Source organism: Cyanistes caeruleus, chromosome 7 (genome assembly GCF_971803275.1).
Source record: "Cyanistes caeruleus chromosome 7, bCyaCae1.hap1.1, whole genome shotgun sequence".
Classification (NCBI taxonomy): domain Eukaryota; kingdom Metazoa; phylum Chordata; class Aves; order Passeriformes; family Paridae; genus Cyanistes; species Cyanistes caeruleus.
Genome location: NC_141707.1, coordinates 22,062,673 through 22,089,022, shown reverse-complemented (window position 1 = coordinate 22,089,022; position 26,350 = coordinate 22,062,673). Strand labels below are relative to the sequence as shown.

General features: G+C 35.5%; 1 protein-coding gene across 9 annotated transcripts in view; it reads left to right on the top strand.

Moving 5' to 3' along the window:
• UBR3 (ubiquitin protein ligase E3 component n-recognin 3) overlaps positions 1-26,350 on the top strand; it is a 102,523-nt gene that overhangs the window by 17,037 nt on the left and 59,136 nt on the right. For 8 of the 9 annotated variants that reach the window (XM_086896723.1, XM_086896724.1, XM_086896722.1 and 5 more), the window contains exons 5-18: positions 545-594; positions 3,172-3,238; positions 7,012-7,142; positions 12,337-12,565; positions 15,823-16,002; positions 16,725-16,858; positions 17,737-17,823; positions 18,446-18,511; positions 18,600-18,689; positions 20,230-20,358; positions 20,457-20,509; positions 21,153-21,286; positions 21,777-21,862; positions 23,215-23,356. In XM_086896723.1, the coding sequence (XP_086752849.1) occupies positions 545-594; positions 3,172-3,238; positions 7,012-7,142; positions 12,337-12,565; positions 15,823-16,002; positions 16,725-16,858; positions 17,737-17,823; positions 18,446-18,511; positions 18,600-18,689; positions 20,230-20,358; positions 20,457-20,509; positions 21,153-21,286; positions 21,777-21,862; positions 23,215-23,356 (1,578 nt within the window). Of the gene's footprint in view, positions 1-544; positions 595-3,171; positions 3,239-7,011; positions 7,143-8,224; positions 8,290-9,470; positions 9,768-12,336; positions 12,566-15,822; positions 16,003-16,724; positions 16,859-17,736; positions 17,824-18,445; positions 18,512-18,599; positions 18,690-20,229; positions 20,359-20,456; positions 20,510-21,152; positions 21,287-21,776; positions 21,865-23,214; positions 23,357-26,350 lie in introns of those variants that run through there. The other variant, XM_086896728.1, reaches the window with a different exon arrangement.

Genomic DNA, 26,350 nt, shown 5'->3' with positions numbered 1-26,350 from the left:
GATTTAATGAAACTTAGGGAATTAGCTGTTATTTATTGCACTGCCAAATTACAGGACTCTTAGTTCTATCAGCAAAGGTAAACAAGTTAACTTCTTGTTGCTAGTATGTTAAGCACCATTTTTCCAGTCATAACATTAGTGGAATTTGAATTGGCAAGATGAAATTGCTCATAGTGGAATTTTGCCACTTCAGCAAAATGATTATCAATCCACAGCACACCTCTTCTTATAAAGGTTCTGTGGATTTATTTTATTTTAATTTTTTTGATCACTGAAGTCCATCCAGAGGTTGTTTTTTTTTCAATTTCTGAAAGAATGCTCATTTGTTAACACCATGCATTGAAGTTCTGCAATGGCAAGTATTTGCAAATCTCTGATTTTGTATTGCTTGGAAATTTTACTCCAACTTCTCAGTCCACTGCTATGTATCTTTCAAAGAAAATTAATGAAGTGTTCCATTTCATACTGGCTTAAATATCTTAAAATACTGTCTTTTCAATATAAGAGTTATAAAAAGAATCTCTGAACTTTTTTATTTCAAAAGGTTTGGCAGGTGGTACAGCAACATCAGGACAAGGGGATTCTTCAGATGAGGTGAGACTTCTTAAAGACTGCAATGAACTTCAACAGAACATTAAAGGGGGAGAATGCTTGCAGCCAAATCCCACAAATCTTACATCTTGTATCTGCCATACATGATCCCAGTTTTACTAATTAGGAATAATGGAGGTATAAAGGAATAGTTCTCATGCCTTTGATTTACTAAGGACCTCTTGAAAAATCCTGAGTTTTGCTAATACTGTTCCAGTTTAATTTATGTGTGTAATGGAGATGAAACCTCTGTAGGTATTCCAGAAATCACTATCAAGTAAATTTGACTTGATTAAAGCAAACTTAGAGCATGTAAGGCTATGAGTGTTGGTAGCAGTATTTGGTACTTGAGATTCCAGCTGAACTGGTGATAGCAGCAGTGGGAATTTCTCTGTAGATAAATTCTCATGTGTCGACTTGACCTTACTTACCAAACATTTGTAGTGGGAGTGAAAAGGAGAGAATCTCATTTTAGGTTGAGCTTTAATAAATAAGTGGAGGAAAGTTAAATTCTGGTAGAGTAACTTTATCAATTTATTTTCATCCTTTTTTTCTCAACTATTTAAAACCTAATTTCAACTAGTAAGCCTTAGCTTAGACATTTTGGTAGGGTAGCATAACAGACTTTAAATAATGTAAAGAGATATCCCGTATAAAAATGTTTGTCTCTCAGTGTGGCAAAAGCATCCATGGACCGTGCTTTATTTGATTCCTTGGAAAATAAAATCTTTTTAAGTAGGAGGACAGGTTTAGAGAGGGCCTTTTTTCTCCTTTTGCAAAAAGGAAAACATGAGAAATAACGTGCATCCTTAAAATAAATTTTTGCTTAGAATCATCTACTACTGTAGAAGTAAAACTAAATACTGAACTGTGCAAAACTTTTCAAGCTGTTTGGTTCCCTGCAGAAGTACTGCTCTGATCTGTAGTCTATGTAAATTTTGTAGTCTAGTGTTCCATCTGTGAAATAATACTACCATTAGATCTTGGTAAGGAAGAACATTTTTAACCTTTCTACATTCATTTGAAATGCCAGAGGAAGAAAATCCTGTTAAAAGCGTACTCTTGCCACATTTCTTAATTATAACATAGTTTTACTTCTCTCTAAGAGAGTATAATCAGGTATTAAAAACAAACTGTAAATGCCCTATGTAACTCACATGGGAGTACAGAGGAGAGGAATATTATTTTTATAATAAGCATTTCAGCTTTCCACCTGAACAGTCTATTTTGAGTTTTGGATGAAAGGAGTGGACTTCCTTTTCAGTAATTAGTATTTGTCAAGCAGCTCATGATGAGGAACAAGATTATGAAATAAAAAATTAACTTTCTTCCCTGATGCTTTTTTCAGGGCAGGAGACTTGATTTGCAGAGTCCTGCAGTTCATAGTAATATCCCAACAAGTCTGATTTTTTTCTTGAGAATACATGGCCAGTCTGATTGGGGACTGCACAGTGGCAGCATCCTGAGAACTTACTGACTCATTCCTGATTGAAGTACCAAAGTAGTGTTCACAAAGACCACAGGGTGCCTAAGTGTTCAAATGTGTGTCCATCTTAAAATGAATTTTCAAATGGAGGAAATTAAAGGCTAGGCAAATTCAGACCTTTCATTTACACTATACTTGTGGTCAGTCCTTAGATATAAAGTGTGAGCAATCTTCTTCCTCAAGATAGGATAGTAACTTCTTGAGATTCAGGTTCCTTATCATTCCAGAAAAGTTTGGGAGTAAAACATGGCATTTGCTTAGGGGAGAAGGATATTGCATGATTACTTTTAACAGTAGATATCTGCATTAATTATGTCTCATTTTATTAGCTCCAATAAGAATCTTTATTTCTAGTTTCATTAGGACTACCATTGTTGGCAAAGATCCATGCAACATTTAATATACTCCTGTAATGTCACATTCTTTTTTAACATGCAGTGCTTGATTTTGTGGTGGTGGAGATGTTTTTAACTTGTATTACATTTTGGAGCCTTTGCTGTTTGTAGCGTGCCTTGAAAGCTTCAGATGACAAATGCCTGTATAAAATGTTTCCGTTATTCTGTAGGGAGCAAGCAGTTAGAATTGGCCTCTTAAAGGTGTCAAAAATACTTTGTTCTTGCACTAAAATTTATATTGATTAGAAAGTATGTAGCTAATTTCATATGTTGTCAACTTTGATATAGAATATGTTGGCTGATATTTTTTCTCTGAAACAAAACCCTACAATACCCTACAAGTGGATAAGGTAAAATCTTAGATGCGCAAAGGTTAGAAATCTTGTGGTGTTAAACTTTTGTAGCATTCAGTTTTAGAAATCAAAGCAACTAACATTAGAAAATGAATGAAATAAATGTGGATGATAATGCTGCCTGTAGGGGGAAAAGAGGCAATTAAAAAAATATGTTTTTCTCTAAAGAGTTGTACACAGTGCATGATTCCTGTAAGCAGTAAAAGTGTTTTTCTTCTAAGAATATATTGAAGGCTTCTCTGTTTTAGTTTGGGAGTTAAACCAGAATTTTGAATGTATACCATCTCCTGGCAATAAGGTTTTAAGTATATGATTGTCGATTTTTAAAACTCTTCCTCTACCCCAGGAGGACCAGGATGGTAGCCAAGGTGTGGGAAAGCGCAAGAGGGTGAAATTAAGCAGCACCACCAAAGGTATTTATAAAGTACTGTTTACTGGTTATTTAGTACAGTTACTGGTATTTATAAAGTCTCAGTTTATCATCTTTGCTTTATATCTATACTCAATTCATTTTCTGAGCACTGTAGTGCTGCATGTGACAGGTATTAAACATAACAAATTCTAAAAAAGAGTAGCAAGTGAAAATATGGTAATTGGCAGTTTAGATTTCCCTTGAGTGAATACCACTGTCTGGGACTCTGAACATTTTGTCACCTCTGTGTTGTAAGCTGACCTCCAAAAATTCATTCAGTTTTCACTGTGTGCTGTTCAAGGCTGCAATATAATTTTATAAAACAAGTGTCTGATTTATTTGTTCTTGACAAATGTTTTTGATTGTGGCACTGTACGGTATGATAGTGATTGCAGCCAGGCAAGAATCGTTGGTCTTTCTGTAGCATTTTAGTAATGCTTAAGATAAAATACTTGAATGAAATCTCTCTTGAAACCACTCCATTATTTTTCTATCTTGAAATTAGTTTGTTTTGCAGTTCCTAGTCCAACATGAGTAGCACTCAACATTGAGATCAGTGCAAGTTTTTAATTCAAGAATAATCATAGGCTAAACAAGGTGGTTCTATCTTGTGCTTGACATGTTTCTGTGCTAAAAATTGTTTAATAATATTTAAATGCTATTGTTAAATAAAGGAGACCTTTTTGGTTGTGATTTTTTAATATGAGTGTGAGGAGGCTAACATAGGAAGTGCAAAGAGTTGCAAGCCTTGAGAAAGAGTATTTGGTACAGGAATTGTGGTGAAAGTTGGAATAAAGTTTCTGGAAGGTCTCTGGAACAAAGGTTTGGAGCTTGAGTTTTAAATGCAAAGGTTCATGAATCAATGAAATAGTATTATGTGAGGAGTATGGGAAAGTAAGATTGGTTTTAGTGTTTCCAGATTGAAGGAAAAATGACGAGGAAGCCAAAAAAGCAGAGAACTAAATGTTTTGGCAACAGTGTTGTTTAGTGGTGATCTTAAAAATGGAGTGAGAAAGGTTGTGGTGGAGATGTGGAAGAGGCAGTAGTTTTGAAGAAATGCAGGAAACGAAGAGACATCCAAGGAAAGTTCTCTTACTTGGATTTAAGAGGCTGTTAGCTTGTCTAAAAGATGAGTTAATCAGGTAACACAAGAAAAAAATGCTGCTGTTCTGATATGTAATAATTAATTAGGGAAAGAGACCGGAAGGATGCCCAGATTAGAAGCTGCCTGATCAGAAAACTAATATCAGCAGTGGCATTTCAGGATAAGTGATACTTGAATTGAACATTTCATTTTCCCCCAGGATTGTAGTTTTCCCCCTCTGAGGCAACAACATGGACTGTGGTCATGATGTTGATAGCTCCTAATATCTGCCCCAGAGGAGGGAGTCTGCCAATGGGGGAAGGGTAAGTATCTGTTTTTATGAAATATCAAATAGTTTTCTGAAGTTTTCAGTATTCATATTTTATGTCCAACAGGGTATAAAATAAGAGTATGAAAAGAAAATTTTGGAAAACTGAGTATTGAATAAAAACAGATTTACCTTTTCCATATAAGCAGGCTCCCTGTCCCATCCTAGTTATTCAGTAGTACTGTCTTCATCCAGAGTTATTTATATGCTGTGGGTATCTTGGAATGCTAAGTCTCATATTCCAGAGAGATATTTATAACACTCTGTGAGGTGTTTTGTGGTGCAAAGAAAGAAGAAAATATTTCTATAAAGAAAGTACAGTTTTTATGCTGAGGTTCACTCAAACAGGTATGGGACTGAGTACTGAGAATTATTTTTTTTACTCTGTTTTAAAACCTCATCCTACATCCATCTGAAATAACAGATGTTTAAGACAATTTAAAGAGGCACAGTATTTTTTAAAAAGAAATTTAAAATCTAGTGATGCTTTTCAGAAGAGTGGGAGCATAAGTCCCAGTGTTCTTGACAAATTTTCCAGGTTTGGTAAGAGCATTCTGCCTATTCGCAGGCGTAAGTGGATATGTATTGTGTCCCTGCCTGAAGCTGCTGCACGAAGTATTGGATATGCACTGTTCACCTCTGGTGTGTGTCAGAGAAAGCTGCACAGTCAGTGATAGATACAGTGTTGTGTCACTTGTCTCCATGCCTGGTGTTTTCACTCAGAAGCATTTGGCACAGACCTTAACTTGTACTCTGTTCTGTGGACAGAGGACTTCAGTCTTGCATGGTTGCTTTCATGGGCGGTCAAATCACGTGTGAAACTGCATAACAAGAGATGAGGAAGAGAACATAAATAAGCATCATATGTTTGTTGCTGTAGGTGATGTGTAATAATTATAAAATAGTTTAATATTAATTAATATTACAAAATATAATATTTTAATTACCTTTCATGATTCTGTGAAGGTAATGGTTTGTATCATTGCTTGTTGAATATATTGAATAAAACATACTTTTTTTTAATTTTTTTTTTTTGTGGCTTGTCAGAGTCTTGAGAAGAACCCTAAAATTTAAGTCTGGGCAAATTGGTTACTTGCCCAGGGAACTCTGACATTTGGTAATAGTGAAAAATTGAGGAAATTCCTGCTTAGGAAGAGCACAAATGTCTATCTTGCTTAGAATAGGCACAAAGCTATCTGGTGCAGTCTTTAAAGCTGTTACACTTCAGTGAAGATCTGAGTCTTCAAGGCCAGATGATGTTCAGTGTAAATGTTTCTGGATGTGTGCACTCCATACACTCCTGTTGGAATATGTGATTTTGTGTGGAGTTATATATTCTCAGGTGTAGTTTTTTCTAGGTATAGAGAATAGTAGTATCATTACTTTCTTCTTTCATCCTCATATGTTACTGGAGTGAATACCATCTGTTGTAGTTGTAAAGTATAAACAATCGATGTCTTGAAAAGTGATGATGAAGAGTCTTTATATTTTAGTATTTTTAAAAACAGAGTTAATATGATTTACACTCTGTCGAGTGATAATTTCATTAACAGTTTATTCTAGCAAAGGTCAGTTTGCAGCTTTGCAATCAGGAAACTAATCTGCTTGAAAACACAGCTGACAAAATGGAAAGATCCTGGACTTGATTCCTACGTAGGTCCCCCACAGGGATCTACTATCAGCATGAGTAAAGGATTAGAGTGAATGGACAGGAAAGGGGAAAGATGAGAACGTCTCTCCTGCTACCATTAGGAGCTAGTGCCTCCTGATTATCTGGTTATGGTAATGTTTGTATTAAAAAATCCCAACAAACAACTTAGTGGTTGGTCAATCAGTGCATGTGTTGCTTTGAATGTAAGAATAAAGGATACATTATTGCTTCTATTTATTTTGTTTAGAGCTTGGTAAAGTGTTGCTTAGGTAATAGAATTCATCACTTAATCATAAATTATATTTTGTTGTTTTGATATTTTAACTTCAGTTAAGTAGTAGTCTACAGTGTTTCCCTTGGTTAAGTGGTTGTGTAAATATTGTGCAATTTGTTGTGATGTATTATAATCAGTGCAGCTATTATGGTAAGGTGATGTGATTCAATGCAATCAATGAAGATTGTACTCTGTGGTGGAATTGTACTGAAAACTTCCACTGGCTTCTCTGGGAGGTTCTTTTATAGTTACAGACTGACTCTCTGCAGTATTGGTGATCTTAATTTTCCCAGTGTTCAAAAAGAAATTATTTACAGAATGCGCTATGTTCTTGAATTTTTGTTCCTGAATTTTCATATGAGTGCAACTGCACTATTATTGTTCTTAGTTTTAATACTTATTGTATTACACATGCCCTGCTTCAACCTTTTATGCAGATCAGTCTATCATGGATGTTTTGAAGCATAAATGTTTTCTAGAAGAATTATTATTTTGGACAATAAAATACGAGTTTCCACAGAAGATGGTGACTTTCTTGCTCAACATGCTACCAGATCAAGATTACAAGGTACTCGGCCTTACTTCATTCAAACCTAAGTATCTTTTTATATTCACATACTTAGTGTGTATTGTGCCTTGCATGACACCATGTATGCTTATGTTTGAATAATAAGCAGTAAAATAATGCAGATCTTTTACCTTGTTTGGAGTATTTTATAAGAAGTTCTAAACTGTTTAGTATTTGAAAACCAGTGTGGACAAAACAAGATGGATAAATCTGGAGCAGCACTATTAATTTTGATTTCATGGTTTATTTTCCTTTTTGTCTGTTAGTGTATATTTGCATGTGTTGGATTTTGTTTCATTTTATTTTACTTTGTAAATTGTTCTTTATCACTTAAAACATGCGAATCAGCACTGTATGGTTCTGTAATGTGGTATGACTAGTGAATAATTGCAGTGATTTCATTCCTGTTTAAGTTATTGTAGTAGGCAGTGGTTTCTCCATACAGGCCATTACAGTGTGAGTATTCTTGCTGCAGCTATGCCCTAGGTGATTTTGGCTGCCTTCCAGGTGCTTCCTTACAGAGTTTTGCAGTTGTCCATACCAAGTATCTCCTGGCCTGGAGTTGTGGAGACTGGATGTCATCTTCCTGTTTTAAATCTTGATGTGCAGCCAGGTTTGGTTGTTTGCTCCACATGTGCCCAGGACCTAGTATACATAGCAGTCAGGCTTAACATTTTGCTCTGACCATGCCATACCCTTGAGCCATGCAAATTTTTTGGACCTTCTCAATCCCTGCTGGGAGGAAAAGATCAAGAAATTCTGAAGTCCAGGCATGCAGATTTCTTCAAAAATGTCTGTTTGTAATGGGACAATGCTGTATTTGTGCCCCATTAAAACCTTGCTGCATCAAAACAAAGGACGTGAAGACAACTTGCAAGGAAGAAAAAGATAACAGCCTTCAGCACTGCTGTGTCCATGTGAAGATGCCATTTTGATTTGGGATACCAGCATAGATTCGTCTTGGTCTTAGATTCAGCTAATACATGAGGAGACATTAGGACTTTTTAACTGATGATTCATTGCTGTGAAGCCTGAGTTCTTCTTGATATTTGGACACCCACGTGGACATTCAGTTCTCCTGATCCATTGCCAGCTAAATTCCTGCCTGTAAAAACACCCAGCTGCTAGCAGCATGCAGAAGAATCTGGTAAGTGTTGCTGTGTTTCCCTTATAATTGTATCATGTAATAACAGCAGCATCTGTTGATTGTGGGATCTTTCTTTCTTTGACAATGAGCCATAGTCTTCAGTGACTTTCTTTGTTCTGTTCATTATCTTTCTTCACTCAGAGTGGAGATCATGTTGTATTTGGTCCATTTTCTACCATTTGGTCCATTTTCTGCATGCTCAGATTGAAAGGTTTTTATAAACTTCTTTGGTTGGTTGATTTTTTTTGTTACCAGTTTCATATTGTTTTTCATTAAACAGTTAATTCCTGTGTTAAAGCCTTAGTAGAAGCACAAGTACCAAGTGTTCAGATTTTTTTTAGAATTTGTGTTTAATTGTTGTGATTGTCTAAATGGCATTTTTAAGTAGTAAGGAAACTCAGAACAGGAAATGTATCACATAGCAGTACTAGGGAGGCAGTAAACTGGTTTTTTGCAAGATACCTTTGCTTTGTTGCAAAACTATCAATGCTGCATGAATTTTAAACATGTTTATGAGGCTTGTTAATTTACAAGGAGTGGCTCTGCCTTTTACATGGAAAAGAGAGAGCATAGCTTTTTGGGATTAATTAGAAGAATGTTTTATCTTCCATGCTTCCATTTAGCTTTTTTGAAAGAAAAGCTTGTTTGCTGATCATTCTGCATTCTTAAACAACAGGAATACCTCTAGGGATATTCCCTTCCAAGTGGTCTCTCAGCTTTCTGCTACTTTCTCTCATCTCATCTATGCCACATGTACTATTCTAATTTTTTCTGTATCTGCTGTAGTGAAATTTATCTGATTCTTCATGAGGTGATATAGCTCATTAAATCAGCAGAATTCTGCTAGGTTGGATTTCTGATAAACTGAAGAAGCTAGCTGGACAGAGCACAGAGCTGGCTATCTGTGTATGATTTGAAATTGTTGAAATCTCTGACTTCCAGCATAAACATTAGAATCCATCATTGCCCTATGTAGCAGTCATTGAGCCACTAGCAATCTGAGTTACACAGATTTTTTTGTTTTAAATAGGAAAGCAAACTTCCCTTTAGGGATTCCCAGTATTGAAAAGAGGTGTTGAAAGGGGTGGGCTAAAACCCTGGGTTAACTAGCTCTTCCCTCTCTCCCTACTTTGGCATATGAGAGAGATAGCACAACAAAAAGTGTGGTCTTTGCCTTACAGATTTGTGCTTGAGGCATCCCTTCCAGCACTCTCTGACATTTGAAGCTTGGAAGACTTACAAGTAAAGAAAAAGAAAACAGAAGAAAAAAATATTGAAGCTTCCAAGAAACCAAAGGTGTTATGGTTTGGACAAGAGGAAAAGCAAAAGGCTGGAGAAAGAGACTTCCATGTGACCATGGAGAAGGCGAAGAATATGTTGGCAGTAACCAGGAAGATGATGGAAGAGTGTAAATCACCCAAGAGGAGAGCCTTGCTGAAATCTGGAATACTGGAAATACAAAAATGCAAAAGCATCTGGTAGACATAACGAATCAACCAACATAATGACCAGAAATGCTGTGCCTTGTTAGGCACCCCCCATAGTGACCCTTGAGGCAGCTATTACAGCAATAGGACTTCACTGATTCCTGGATATGCTCTTCTACAAATTCTGTAGAACAGTTTTTCCATTGGAACCCTAATTTTAGTGCAGAATTTGGCTGTCAGTAATATTTTCCGTTTTAGCATTGAGAATATAAACATGGGAGATGTGAGTTCTACCTGAAGCATGGCGTTCATGTTAGTCTCCCAAGAGTTCTGGGATTGAAGTTGAGTGGTCACTGGGAGGAAAGGCTAGCTGAAAACATTAACTTTGTTTTTCCATAGGTAGAAATTTAGAAGCTGCTCAAGATCCTAGAGAGTAAGTCAGTGAAGATAATTAGATGTACAGAAAGCATGTCTGTCCTAGGAACCATTTCTTGCAGAAGGTTGGAAGCTGCGTGTTTGGAAATGTGTTATGACAGAAATTGCATTCTTGCTCCGTTTTGTATTTTTCCTAAGTTGTGTATATAGCTTTGGCCACCGAAAGAAAGAATGTGTGGATGGACTGATTTGGCCTGCTGTGGCTGGTTTTATGTACTGACTGCAGTTTACCTTAGTATTTCAGCTTCTTAACTTCTAGAATGAGTTTAGTTTCTTCCTCTCAAAATTGGAAAGGGCTGTATTTGTTTATTTAACTTGCAAGTGAATGCAGGAGTAAAGCTTCTGTCTTTCCTTTAGTTAAGTGTTTTCCAGAGTCTCTACCATTATACTGTAGTGAGAGCAAATTTCAGAGGTTCATTATTGTGAATGAGTGAGGCTCAAAAAATGTTGATGCATGCTGATATAAACTAAAGAAAAAAAAAAAAAGTCCAAAATTTATCCTTAGAGAAGGACCTTGTTTATGCAATCAATTTGAATTGAGTGTGCTGTGTAAAACAAGTAAAACATAGTTTCTTCATCACAGAACCCAAAAATCCTACTTAAATATAATACAGTGTGAAGAAGTAATATGTAAATATACTTTTTACTAGTAGCATTAATATACTAACTTCTGAAAATACCTGCTAGATAATTTCTGTCTGAGGCTTAACATTAATAGTGTGAATGTCTTGATGATAAGTGCTAATGCCAGTGATGAAAATTGTTTCAAGGCTTTAATTTAAAGGAAATTATGTGATGGGAATATCTGTAATAACAGATATTAATAACAGAATGATACTGTATTAACTTTGCTCAAGTACTGTCAGCGCCTTGTGCCAGAAAGGCTTTAGCTGAAAACAGTTACCATTGTGTAGGTGCTGTATGTGAAACATACTTTCAGTTATTATACAGTTTCCATCACTGTGGACCAGGTATAGGAAAGCAAGTTAAGTATCCTTGCAGTGTTTCCTGCAGTGATAACCTTCTCACTCTGGTTCAGTTTCTTGCAACAGCAACTTTATCTTTGGGGTTATTTCCTGGGAGAAGCAGTTTCTGTGCCTAACAGCAGAATTAGGTCATCATATTTTTGGAAGTATTTTTTAGCTGATAATAACATGGTAGTGCCATAAGAAATGTATGGGAGCACAGAATCTAAGGCAGGTAAAATAAAGTAGTGATCTGTATATGGTCTGGTGAAAACATGGCTGCCTGAGGGTGGTTTTAAAATTTCTAATTCTATGCTTTTGAAAGGTTAATACTTCCAGAAGGAATAGGCAAGAGATTTTTAGACTTTGGATTTTTATCACTACACAGCTTGTCTTCTTACTAAGCCAAGCAAGTCCAGATGGTGTCAATTCAGAACCTAAAGTACTAAGTGAGAAGTGATTTCAGAGCTAGCAGATATGTTCATGTATGGGCAGTGCAAAAGGTTGATTCATAATGTATTTTAAGGCTAATGAAGTGGAACTGTACTGAACTGTACTAAGATTTATGTGTGTATGTACAATATATTTAAATACTGATCTGGTTTAAAAGAACCACTAACATTGTGTGAAGAATAACAAAGCTGGATAATTAATTTAGGTATTGAGGGAAAAGCACTAAAGATTTATTTTAAAAGTACAGGATGCTATGATAGTAGAAATGGAAATCAATGTAGAAATGTCTTGTTTGAAAATAAGTGAAAAACTTACTTCATGGTTAGATGGTTGCAAGTGATAAGGCAGCTTTATAAGGCAGTACTAAACTCATTGTTCATAGTGTATTATTTTAGGACATCCTGTTGTAGGATGTATAAATTATGGATAAATTAATTATTGAAACTCGGCAACTTTCACAGGCATGCTGAGACATTATATTCCTTGTTTGAACGTTTCTGGATTGGTTTTTTTTATTGTGAAATGTATAGAATGAGAAGATTAAATTCTGGGGAAAGGTAATAAAACTAGCAGCCTAAGATACCCCTCTATATAAATAGGTCTTTTCATTTGGTCTGTTACTAGAAAGCAGTCATCACTTTTGGTTTGTCAAAGCAGTTTCCCAGGGCATGTTGAATGTACATTTGTAAAGGAATGTTTTATAATGAAACTAAGCTATAATTTGTGTATGATGCTTATTAATGTCAACATTTCTTTATAATTTGCAGATTGCTTTTACAAAAACATTTGTTCAGCATTATGCTTTTATTATGAAAACACTGAAGAAAAGCCATGAATCAGACACCATGTCTAATAGAATTGTGCATATCAGTGTTCAGTTGTTCAGCAATGAAGAACTAGCACGCCAAGTAACAGAAGAATGCCAACTGCTGGATATTATGGTCACTGTTCTGTTGTACATGATGGAAAGTTGCCTTATTAAAAGTGAATTGCAAGGTAGGTTTAGTTGCTTATTTGTTTGTTTCCATGGATAATAAATTGATTATAGAGGAAATGTAATCTTTCTTTGGTGGTCAGTCCACCCTTCTGAAGCCTTTCCAAAATGTACAGGATTTAGCAACATATGGTAGAGGGTGAGTCTCAAAATTCCTTGGAAATATAAAGGTTGTTAATAAGAGTGATATTAATATTTTATCATTTGGTTTGTAGAGCTTTTTTTTTAGGAATGTTATACAGTTTAGAATGTAGATTATTACCTTGTTAGTACTTAATTTGTTGCATAAAGTGCATAAGCAACTATTTGAATTAAAAATCACATACACAAATTGAGACTTGTATGAATTTTAAAAATATTTTCAAAGAATTTCACAAGCTATTTGCTATTTGCAGTATTTAAAATTGTTTTAATTCTTAAAACTTGTGACTGCCTTAATAAAATTTGATATAATTAGAGGAAAATAATTTAATAGTTTATCAATATAGCAATTTGATCAATATTTTGTTTGACAAAATGGCAGTTTGAATTTGAGCTTTTGTAGACTGTTTAACTTCTTTTGTGAAAACAGAAGTTCACCCTCCTTGTTTTACCTGTCCTTATATGAATCTTGCTGACACAATTGAATCTTGCTGACTCCTGTCATTCCCACTTTTATGTGCCTAATAGACTGGAGACCTCTCAGCCCTCTGTATCTTAGTTTGAATCTGAAAGTACCCCCAGACATGCTGAGTGCTGCTGCTAAATACGTATCATGAACCTCTGCATGAAATTGTATTTTTTTCCCAAAGTATCCTTGTCTCAGAGTCCACTCTATAGCCTAAATGAAAATGACTGCAGAAATGGGAAATCCTCACTCATCTAGCTATCAAGAGAGCCCTCATTCAGCAGGACTTCAATATGAAAAAAAAATTGTTGCCCTACATAGGTTGCTTTACAGTATTAAAAGGAAAATGCTGAATATTTAACAGTTTGTATATGAAATGATTTTTTCTAAATCAATGCCATATTGGTGGAATGTAATTTAAAACTATTTCTAAGCATCTTTTAAATGTTACTTTTTGGTCTTTATGGGATGTTGCTAGCGTGACAGTAAGCTTCTGTAATGGGTCAGAATTGTACTACAGCAGAAAAAGGCTGGTACTGTGATTAGTCATTTTCTGAAGAATCTTCCTGGTAATTAATGGATGTAAACTTGAGGTAGTAAGTTAAATATTGTTAGATATATTTGTGATAGATGTGTGAGAAAAGATTTACCCTTGGAGCAGCTCTTCCACTGTTTCATTTTCTCTTTTTCCAACACCACTGATAGCTCTTAGCTAAGATACTGTTATATAGAATGTTTTGATGGTCATTGAGTCCAGCAGTTAATCTAGTACTGGCAAGTCCACCTCTGGGATATGTCTGGTTCTTTTCAGTGTTTTCACAACATTTCCCCCTCATTGTTTTATGTATGAGGGGTTGGACATACTGTAAATGGACAGACAAGAAATTATAAAATTTGTTATTGGGGTTTTGCCCTCACATATTCTCAATGGCCTTCTTTTGCTGTTCTTTGTATCTTGTGTTTACTTCAAGTTACCTCTTACAATGGTGGAAATAGTGAGAAGTCTATGCTGGTGAGATAAATTAAGGAGAATTTTGTTTGTGCAGCCACTGTAAACAGTATCTAAATGAAACAAAATTTACAAGTCCAGCCAATGGATAGGTAGAGAAAACATGTTTCAGAGGAGCAAGGAAAACATGGAGCAGGACCTGTGCGTGCTACAGCATGTTTAATTTGCATTGCTCACAGATCCTAATTGTCTTTTGAACAGCTGTTTAAAATGTACAGTTCAGTAAGGGTATTTGTGGACAAAGTGTTTTAATGAAACAGTTGGCCTGTGTTGATACCAACTTGGTAAGTGTTACTAACTCAGCTTACCTCTCTCAAACTTAGTGTGAAAGAATGAGGGGTAGAAATACAGATAGAGATGATGAACTGCCTCCCTAAGGAGATTTATGTCCATATGTTCTTAGAGAATTTTTTCCTCTCTTTCAGCACTTTCTTCTTAATGAACTTTATATGGAAAAAGGATTTTATTTATAGCCCCAAGGAAAAGGTTTTGGTAATGGTTTATCCTTTGAAAATTTCTAGATGACTTTGCATTAACCCTGCCTTGTAGAGCACTCTGAATAAGAGACAATGCCAGTGTCCATTTGAAGTGACTTCATATTTGTCTAGTCTATACTAAGACAGTTATTGGTCCTTTGCAAAATCCTTCAGCAGGTTCAGTCAGATGTTATCCTGTTCTTGGACAGGCCAAAGAGAACCACTCTACATAGAGGTATTCCTCATAAGAGACTGGAGTCTCTTAATGAGTGTCTTTTTAGTGCAGCTGTGCTGTGCTGCTTATGACCCTTTCACTGGGTAAAGGGTAATTGCAGGGGTCCTTCAGTGCATTTGAACTGGAATGGAGCCATCCCCAAGGCTGTGCATCAGATGCAAGATTTTTGTTCTTCTGTTCTTTTTTCTGTTGAAATAGAATATTAATTGACATGGGTTCTGGAAGCTGTTTCGCTTGGATAGTGAATCCAGAATCAATTCTGTTTCCCTTCTGATCTTTCCAGGAATCCTTCTTATGAGAAGGAATCAAAGACATTTATTTGGCAGATGTAGAGGATGAACTTGCATGATCTGGGGTTGGAGGGAAAGAACCACACCCCCCCCGCCCCTAAATTTCTTGTGCTCTTCTAGGAACCATCTCCTGCCCTAATCTTGGACAGACTGCATAAACCCTTTTTGTCCCAAATTCATACTGGAAATACTTTACTCTGCTCTTTTCAGCCTCAAAATGCCAGTGTAGGTTTCAATCATCAGATTTTTTCTTGACTGCTGTAAGTTACTTTGTTCACTGGAGGTATGTCAGATTCAAAGTAGAATTCAAACAATTGTATTGTTTGTTTATTTTATACTTAAAAATATTGGAAGAGCCACAGCTGTGATGGTTTTACTAATGTGCTACTTTCCAGAGGTTGTGATACTGTTCAAAGTTTAAGTGACTCTTGCAAGTGGGGTTTGTGTTGTTCGGTCCATGATGAAAAAACAGCCTCAGGTACCATGAAAGAACCATTTTAGTTTTCTGCAGTTTTATCTGTGTGTGTCTGACCCCAGCATTGCAGTACATCCTAATTGTTATTTTTTCATTATTTTGTAACTTTGTTAATAAATTAAAAAAATTACTTTGTCTTCTTTTGTTTTATTCTTTTTTAAATCTAGATGAAGAGAATAGTTTACATGTTGTGGTGAATTGTGGGGAAGCACTACTGAAGAATAATACTTACTGGCCCCTGGTTAGTGATTTTATAAACATACTTTCACACCAAAGTGTGGCAAAGAAATTTTTGGAAGATCATGGTCTTTTGGTAACATGGATGAATTTTGTATCATTTTTTCAAGGTATGTGACTTTTATAATCAATACTAACACAAGGATGTTAAGACAGTTAACATTAACAGTAGCAAAATCCCTACAGTGCTGAATGCAAATATTTAATCTATTAGTATCCCTCAGGATTGTATTTCTTGAAAGGAACAGTATATTGTAGAAAACAGATTATAAAAATTATCTAATGGATCTTTTTCTTGTGTGAAGTAGTTGAAGACCAGTCACATCACACTTGGTCAGCTAAGATCCATGGTGCAAGAATTCTGAGGTTGTACTTAAAGTAGAGATCACAACAATGAAACAAACTGTTTTACTGGTGAAGTTCTAAATTTAAATATACAGGAAATAAATCTGATAAATCTAGATATTTTTCTAAATGTTGCTGTAAAGAAATTTTTTTGGATTATATAAAAAATATTTTAAGATGGTGTATCTCAATACTGGTAAATGTTTTGCTTAGAAAGAGGACCATTCAGACATTCTGATTGACTGAGTGACATTCAAAGTAGAAGTTAATGTCCCCTGAAGAGCAAGGTCTGCTGTTATTAGCCAGTCTTTTAACTTTCCTGGTATATTTCTGTTCAAACTTCGTTTTATCAAATATTCTGCTGCTAGATAAAATAGATTCTTGCACTTTGTTTTCAGAAGTGTGTAAATGCATAATACTAAAAATACTGCATTCCGTTTAGCCTTGGTTAAATCTTGGTTTGTATAACTTGCTTAAATCTTTGAAGGTATGAATTTAAATAAACGAGAATTAAATGAGCACGTGGAGTTTGAATCACAGACATACTATGCTGCCTTTGCTGCTGAGCTGGAAGCCTGTGCCCAGCCAATGTGGGGTCTGCTGTCACACTGCAAAGTTAGGGTAAGGCTAACATTTCCCTTCCATGATTCTTGGTTTTATTCATGATTTTTTCTAGAATTCTCAAACCTGAAAGGGCTGTCTTTTGTGTTTGAAAATACTTTGGTTTGGCTGTCTTTGTCTATTTAAATAGCATAAAACTCTAGTCAACTCAGATTCTGTGTATATTGAGTATAAAATTCATGCTTGTGCATAATTTATTGTCTCCAGTACTGGGACTACAGGTTCACGATGTGTGCAGTCATGTCATATGTACATAAGGAATAACTTCTAATCTAATGAAGAACTTGATAAATGTCTCTGACTCATTCTGCCTTTGTCCAGCGGAAATGGAGATACATAAGTTGTCCTAATGTGATTCTAATGTTGGCTGTGGCTGTGAATAGACATTTCATTATGATGGGGGATGGTGTAATTTATGGGCTTGTGTGGTTCTTCTATCAATTTGAGGTGAAAACCTGACATCACATGATCTCCAAACTAGAGCAAAGACTTGTTGCTATTTGCTAGACTGCAAATTATATTAAGTTACAGCCAAAATAGAATCCATCAGCTTTTAGGAATACTTACCATATGAAAAACACTTTTTACTGTTTATCTATGAAGTAAATACTTATATTTATAATATTTTAGTATATAGTGAAGTAGTGGAGTCCCAATCCCTGAAAATGTTCAAGAAACAACTGGACCTGGCACTTAGTGCTGTGGTTTAGTTGACAATGTATTGTTCAGTCAGTGATCTTGGAGGCCTTTTCCAATCTCAGTGTTTCTGTGTACTGTAAAAATATTCTTGAACTAACTATATTTATTTGTAGTAGGAAAACAATGGCACTTATATGAGACAAAACAGTTTTAAGTGTGCTGGTTTCTCTTAACTGCAGGAAACACAAGAATACACACGCAATGTTGTCAGATACTGCCTTGAAGCACTTCAGGACTGGTTTGATGCTATCAACTTTGTAGATGAGGTAAATATCCTTAGTGAATTTAAGTAAAGTACTATGAAAATCTGATTAAATTTCAAAGGTGATTTCCTTACACCCAGGCCCCTCTCCTTAATTTAAGTAACTATTCAAGCTAGTGATCAAAAAAGGATTGCCTTGCTGAAGTTAGTTTGTAGTTAATACTTACAATGCTATGTCCTAGGATCCTTTCTTTTCTGTAGAGTCTCGGTGATTTAGGTTGGCGGGTACAAGCTTAAGCTGTGAGTTTTAAAAGCAGTGTTATGGATACACTACTGTTTTGCTGTATGAAGAGCCAAATGAAGCAGGGGCAAAACAGAAGTCCTCTTCTGCTTTGGCAATTGAGAAACAGCTTTGCTACTTGGCAAGCAAAACTTAGTCAACTCAGAGTGCTGTTAGCTTCTGGGGACTCAGTAAGAGATGAACTACAGCTGTCTGAGGGAAACTTCTGAATAATCAGAAAGACAGGGGAGTGAAGTACTGCTAGTGGAAAGCAAGTCCATCAAATGAAGACATGTAAGATACTATCCTTGGTGGTTGTGCCAAAGATATTTGTATGTTTGTTTTTTTTTCAATATATTAAATATCTTTATTTTCAATATATTAAATACCTTTATTTCACTTTCAGCCAGCACCTAACCAAGTTACTTTTCATTTGCCACTGCACCGTTACTTTGCCATGTTTTTAAGTAAGGTAAGCACATTTTGTATTTTCACAGAAGATGGAAATTCCCAGTCGAATGTGATCATTCAACGCAGTATATGCTTGCTTTTGTTTCTAGGCTGTTAAATGCCAAGAACTAGATCTGGATACTATCCTACCAGATCAGGAGATGCTGATGAAACTTATGATTCACCCACTTCAGATTCAGGTATGGGCAGGCTTCTGACTTAACAATAGGAAGTATGTCTTAATTGTGGAATATAAAAGTAAGCCATATGTGAAAATAGTAACTAGAATATACCGAGTGGTTAGGATAATGTCTTTTTTTTTTTTCCTTCCTATTTCCAAAATTCAAAATGTGGCATTAGTTATCATACTCTGAGAAGCACATAATAATAGTATTCACTATAGCGCTTCCAAAATGGTAGGAAGGACCAGTCCTTTAAAAACTAAGAATTGAATGTGAACAGGTGAATGGAGTGCAGGTTGACAAGAAACCCAAATCTGGAACTTTTCAAATTGAGAGTGAGTTCCAGAATGGATGTGCAATATTTTTATTTGCAGATTTGGACTTACTTGTGCATAAGTGTCAGTGAGTAGTACTTGTAATCACTGCTTTTAGATCTAACCTCTTTTTAATCACGATACCTTAATTTTTGGTTCATTTTGGTACCATGCTACCTTCATTTTGAGTATGTTTCAAGATTTTGATGAGCAACTACATGTATAAATCACTTAATTTGTCTTTAAGTACTTTAGTTGTCTGAAATATGCTGTCATATGGAAATATGGTATCTGTTTCATAAACTTGGAGTGGTTCTTTTTATCTCTCACTCTCCAGGAGAAGTAAATTACTATAAAAAAAGTCTGTAAAGTTGTAGTATGTATGTATATGTATGTATGTATATGTGTAATGATAGTGAATAAAACGATGAGAGGGCTGGAGCACCTCTTTTATGAAGACGGACTGAGAGAATTGGCATTGTTCAACTTGGGGAAGAGAAGGCTCCAGGGACACCTTAGATAGCCTTCTAAAGGGGCCTGCAAGAGAGCTGGGGGGAAACTATTTAGCAGGACCTGTTGCAATAGAACAAGGCTAGTGTGTTTAAACTGAAGTAGGGTTGATTTAGATTACCTGTAGTACCTTTTTTACTGTGAGGGTGGTACATCATTGGAGCAGGTTGTCCGTGGAAGTGGTAGATGCCCCATCCCTGGGAACGTATAAGGTTAGCTTGGATGGGGCTCTGAGTAGCCTGACCTAGTTGAAGATGCCCCTGATCATTGTAGGGGGGTTGGACTAGATGACCTTTGAAGGTCCATTCCAACCCAAACTATTCTATGACTCTCCAAGAAAGCCCCAGAGGGACTTCTTACAATGACACATAGTGACAGGACAAGGGACAATGGCTTTAAACTGAAAGAGAGTAGCTTAGATGGGAGATCACAAAGACATTCTTTACTGTGAAGGTGGTGACACACTGAAACAGATTGCCCAGAGAAGGCAAGGATTCCCCATCCATGGAGGTGTTCAAGGCCAGGGCGAATGGGGCTTTAAGCAACTTGGCTTTAAGAACCTGAAAGGTGTCCCTGCCCCTGGCATAGGGGTTGGAAATCCTTATGGTCCCTTCCAATCCAAACTGTTCTATGATTTCTAATTTTCTATGATACTATACTGATGATCTGCTAACACTGAACTGAGTAACTGAACATCCCTGAAATGTTTGTAACTTCTTATTTTCCCTGAACAGGCAAGTCTTTCTGAAATTCACAGCAATATGTGGGTTAGAAATGGTCTACAAATTAAAGGACAGGCCATGACTTACGTGCAGTCTCATTTCTGCAATTCAATGATTGATCCTGACATTTATCTGCTGCAAGTAAGTTATGTTTTCTGAGAAGCCAAGCCAGTATTATTTTCCTACAAATTAATTGAATAGAATTAATTTAATAAAATTAATTTACTCTCTTTCTACAGGTCTGTGCCTCTAGACTGGACCCAGATTATTTTATTTCATCTGTTTTTGAAAGGTAGGACTAAAAGATGAATGCTCTTGTTCATGTTGTGCTAGCTGCTGTGCTAATTTATTGTGTGTAATAGAAAAGTTGCATATCTGATACATATCTTCAGTGGATACAACACTGCTTAGCCAAAACTAACACTTACTTAGGGGCTCTACTGAAAGAGGTTTCTCTTGATTTTAAACAGCATTGACTTTTGATTTACAGTGCAGTAGTGAAACTTCATATATTTGTTTTCTGAACATCTCCAGGATTTTTTAAGTTTCATATGTATTCATATGCCAGGATATTCTATCCTGAAGAAGTAGATAAATATAACTGCAATTGTAAGAGGCACAGAATGTTTATTTTTCTGAAAAAAATCAGGGTTTGAATACCAATTAATATGCATTTGTTTTTATGTGTTGATAAATATACGGTGTTTTCATGTGGAGTGAATATCACTATAGCACATTCCATCAATAGGTAAATAAAAATTGAAATTTAAAAAGATGAGGGTTTTCATGTATGTTTGTTTGCACTTCAGGTTTTCATTTGGGCTTTTGTATTTCATTTCAGGTTGTTGTGAGTGCTATCCTGAGTTTATCATTTCACATTGGTGTTTTAATGCTGGAGAATGTTTAACTGTTGTTTCTGACTTTACTGTTTGCAGATTTAAGGTGGTAGATCTGTTAACGATGGCATCACAGCATCAAAATACAGTTCTTGACTCAGAGCATGAAAGGTCCATGCTGGAAGGAGCCTTAACATTTTTGGTCCTTTTGTTAAGCCTTCGTTTACATTTAGGTAAGTGTCACTGCTTTAGGAATATTTGTATGTAAATGACATTATTACACCTTCATTTATATTCAGTACTTCATAGGTGCCATAAAGCTGTTTAACCATATAGTAACTTAAAGCATTCAACATGTGGTTTCATCTTTGCCAGTTACTGAATTTTAATCCCTTATGAAATAGAAATAGATAGAATACATAAAAATGAAGAAAAATGGCTTTAATGGAAGTGGGTGATTTGTGTAGGTGATGACATGAAGATTCTGTATCTTTTCCAGAAAGACAGCAGTTTGAGTCTGTACTGGTATTTTCTGATAGAGATTGTGCCTTTCATAATATTTGCACACGCCCCCCTTTTTTTTCCCCCAGTATTTTTATGGCACTGTATCATTAACTAATATTAATTTGTATCATGTTTGACAGGCTTTTAATGTCAAATGAAAACTGAATACGTGTTTTGAAATCATGCTGTTTTAACAGTTTTTGCATTTCATTGTTCTAGGAATGACAGATGATGAGATCCTCAGAGCGGAGATGGTAGCCCAACTGTGTATGAATGACAGGACACACAGTTCATTATTGGATCTCATATCCTTGGAATATATTCACTAATGTGTCTGAATGAGAATGGCAGGTGCCTGGATAGTAATGAGGCTTAAACATGTTTTTAGGTTACATAATTAAAAAATGGTGTGAAGGTGTGTTTGTATATACTTACTAGCAAAGGCATTTGCTCCAATTTTGGTTTTTCTTACAATAAATGCAGTGTTTTTTAATAGTTTAAATTAGTTTTGATACAAAATGCTGTACTGGTCTTTAGAAGTCTTTTAGTTTTGAGGTAAAACATGTGTTTTCTAATGACATCATGGAAGTTTAGCCAAACATCACCTGTGCCTGAATTTGAGCCTTTGATAATTGCTAAGTTTATGCCAATATAAAAAGAAGGCATTCTACATTATATTGATTTTTGCTGTCAATAGCTGAAAATGCAAATAATAGCAATCCTGCATGTTGCTTTGACATTAGAGTGAAGTGCATGTGTTTTGGGGAAAGAATAGCAAACTTTAAGGAGGAGTCCTTCTTCACAGGCACAGGGTTCATGTCCCTGGACAGCTGACTATAAATATGCAGGTTTTCCTGCTATCACTCTTAGTCTGTTAGACTAATTAAATAGCTTGTTGTGGTTGCACAGAAGAGCTTGAAATCCTGGGATAGGCATTGAACAAAAATATTAGGAATACAAAGATAGGAAAGGATGAGATTGAGACTAACAAATGCATAATAAGAGTTACTATTATGATATGATCTAGTAACTCAGTCAAATATGTTAAATAAGCGATTACTTAGAACAAATCACTTAAGTGAATGACTTAACTATGTAAAATAAGGAAATCAGTTATATAAGTAATCACTAATCACCAAGCAGAAGTTCACTTCCTTGTAAGTGCTGCTTGTGTTTTAGGGTAATGTCAGGAGGTCAGTTAAGTATTGCTACCAAAAATGAGAACTATGGAATCCGAGATGCAGAATTATTTATTGTGTTTATGGATCCTGAACTATTTGCTTGCTTTTTCTGTGTTTGGATGTAAATGCAAAGTATTCTCCCTATGAAGAGAGACCACATGTTTGTAAATAAAGGCAATAACAGAAACTTTATATACACTACAGGCAGTGGCTTTTATATGTCATTAAGTACTAGCAGTTTGAGCCAAACATGTAACAAGTCTTACATAAAAAATTTTAATGTCCTAGGTAGGAGGCTTAGATTTTCTTCAGTAACAGTTACTGTTCCTAGCAGCTGGAGCATACAGACCTCTTGTGGTAAGCACAGCGCACTGCTGAGATGTGGTCTGAAATGACTGACTGCAAATATCAAGAGGGAAGTGAAATTCTGTGTTCTGCAACTAAATTAACTTTGCTTTCCTTAACATAAGCATTACATTCCAGAAAACCCTAATCCTAAAAGCGGGATTATTCCAGGAAGCTTAAGCTTTGAATCAGTCCTGTCAGCAGTTGCTGACTTTAAAGCCCCTGTTTTTGAACCTGGAGGTTCCATGCAGCAAGGAATGTATACACCTAAAGGTATGGTAATCAGTGTTCTTTTGCAACATACTCATTGATAAGGTGCCTAACCAGGGTTTGTTTGGTTTTGTTTTAGTGGGTTTTCTTCCTTAAAAAACCCAAAAAGCAAACCCAGCCTACCAGTGTTGGAAACTCTACCCAATCCTCCCCATGAAAAAGCCAAACCTACCAGTGCCACCAAAACCCCACAAAACTTGATTTTTTCATTATTGTCCATAGCTTATATTTAGCAGCATTGCTAAAGACATTAGTAGTCTGTAATAAATTGATTTTGATCTAGAGGGAAAATGAACTTCTCCTACTAAACAGATACCCTCAAAAAGCAAAGGAAAATACAGGAATGAAAAATTATCTTATTTGTATTTTACTGATCTGCATACTTAATTACTCAAATGATTTAAATAAATATGATGTCTATTTAGTAGAGTTTAGAACTGTTTGCACTAGTGAAATGTCAATTGCAAAGATACTTTCTTTGAACTTCTCCAACTTTTGACTATTAAAGATACCATGATACAGAATTCATTATTTCATGTTGCTTATCTGTATTAGTATCCTGTAACATTTTTTGCAGTCAGTAGCGAGGGTCTAGGAAAAAGTTCAGGCTAGCCTTGTTCTAGAATATTGTTCTGTAACTCTACAATGCATACAGTGCAAAAATGACAAGTTTCTTTCCCTGACCAGCTTGTCATCTAAATTGGTCTCAACATAGCATTGGTATATCAAAGGAGAGAAATAATTTAAGATCTCAGTGTTCCATTACTGTGTCCTGTCACTGAGCAGATAAGCCTGTGGAAATCTGAAATGCTCCATGTGCTCTGGTTGTGCTTCAGGCTAATGGCAAAGCTGAAGAGGGATTAACTCCTTCCTCCCTGAGGAAGTTCACATACCTCCCTTGAGAACTGGGAAGGCTGGAGTCTGGAAATTTTGAATCCATTTGGTTTTGATGATTATTTGGAGGGGAGTGGTGGTTAATGTAGCTACTGGTATTGTGATAACTTGTTTGCCAGGTTTTGTACTGGGAGATTAAATTGTCAATAAAGTGCTTTTTATACAAATTAACAACTAATGAAGTAATTTTGTGAAACCAAAGTTTTGGGTATTTATTCATCTCTGTTCTTTGATGTGTAATTCAGCAGCTTAACACCCATGTATCTAAAATAACTTAATTTTAATGTTACATAAACTACATTTCCTTATGTCCTGTCTGGTTTCTGGAGCTCTTTACATGCTGGTCTTTTTCATAACACAGTATGAAGGAAAAAGAGATAGATTATACTATTTTTAGTTATAGCACTTTATATTTAGGGAATCTAATTCTAGAATACAGTGTCTGGAGTACTTTGTATATAGGTTGTTTTTTTTAACTTAGGTAAACAATTTATTCCAGAGGTAAACTGTCTTAAGTATGTCTTCTATAGTATTGAATAATGAAGTGATTTATCACACTATACAGATTCCCTTTTTCTTAAAGTAATAAAAGCTGAAAAATCTTTTGCAGGAATAAAAGCTGACATGGCTTTCTTTGCCCTCTTAAGTGTCATATTCTCCATAAGACTACATAGGTTCTCAAACCCATTGCTTTTAAGAATTGTAGTTCTTGGCCTGTCACAGTTAAAGCAAGTCATGATCAGATCAATTCCCTCTAATCCTCTAATCCCTTGTTTCCCTAAATTTGAACTTTATGTTCACAGATCCCTAGATTTTGCTTCCATTAACCATAATTTGAAAAAAAACCCCACAAAACCAACCCAAATTAACTTTCAGAGCCAAGTTCTTTCTACACACTGTAGATTTGTGTGCTGAATATGAGCTGTGTGTGCATTTCTGATATTCACTGTATGGCTCACTCAGTCCTTTTTCTCATTATGCATTAGCAACCTAAACAATCTTGGTGTGTGTGTTTCAGACTGCAGTGCTAAATTATGTCCAGAAAAAAATGTGGTTTTTTTTCACAAGCTAAATTTAATGATATTTCACACAATGGAAACTTTGGAAAGTGTTCTCCCTCAGCAGTCTATGAGGATATCTGTAGAATTGTTAGCCTTAGCAGGGGTTAATATATAGAGGATAGACCTCTAGGTAGGAGTATAGACACTTGTCTTTCTGCCTAATTTTCCTGGGGAATATTAATCCCAGAAGTGTGGTAAAGCTGCTTATTTCTGCCTGTGGAAACTTGGAAGAATGTTGTAAGCACATGTGTTGCGTTACGCCTGCTGGTGGAGCTAAAATTCTGTATCCACTGGGTTTCTTCCTCGTTTTGGGGTCATTGAATCTTGCCATCCTTTTTTTTGTGTTATGAGAGCTAAACACTTCAAAACAATTCATAGAATTAATGTCTTCATTTGGCTTTAGATTGGAGCATCATTTTGGTTTTTAATAACTTGTAAATAGAAAATAAAAAGGCCATCAAATGGGATATTTTTGTAGACTGTTCAGACTTTTCTGTTTGTGATTGCTCTGAACAGCCACTCTGGATGTAACTTTAGAGCTACTAAATTAAACAGATGTAACTAATATTTTAATGCTGAAACAATGCATAAATATTTGTTATAAAACAAAAGCATAATTGTAAAACTTTGATCCCAAATATTATTTGATGCAAAGCTTGACCATTCTTGATACTGAGCAAGAAATCGTGTTGTTCCAGCAATTTTGTTCACTACACTTACTGGTAAAATACAGCCTACCTCCTAACAACTCCACAGTCTTTACTCCCTGCTTTCAAGAGGCTTGTGTTTATCATGTACCAAGTGAAAAATAATGTAAGCCTTTTCTCACATATACTTGGAAATGAAAAAGAGCAAAACAAGATGCATACAGAAAAATATGGTTTTTGGGTTGCCTAATAGAGTGGTTTTTTTTGTTTTGAAACCAATCAAAATTTTGCAAAAAATATTATTCTATTTTAATATATAGTGGTAATTATTAGTATAGAAAATATTATTAGTAAGAATTATTATAAATTGCTGTAGTTTGACAGGAAAAATTATA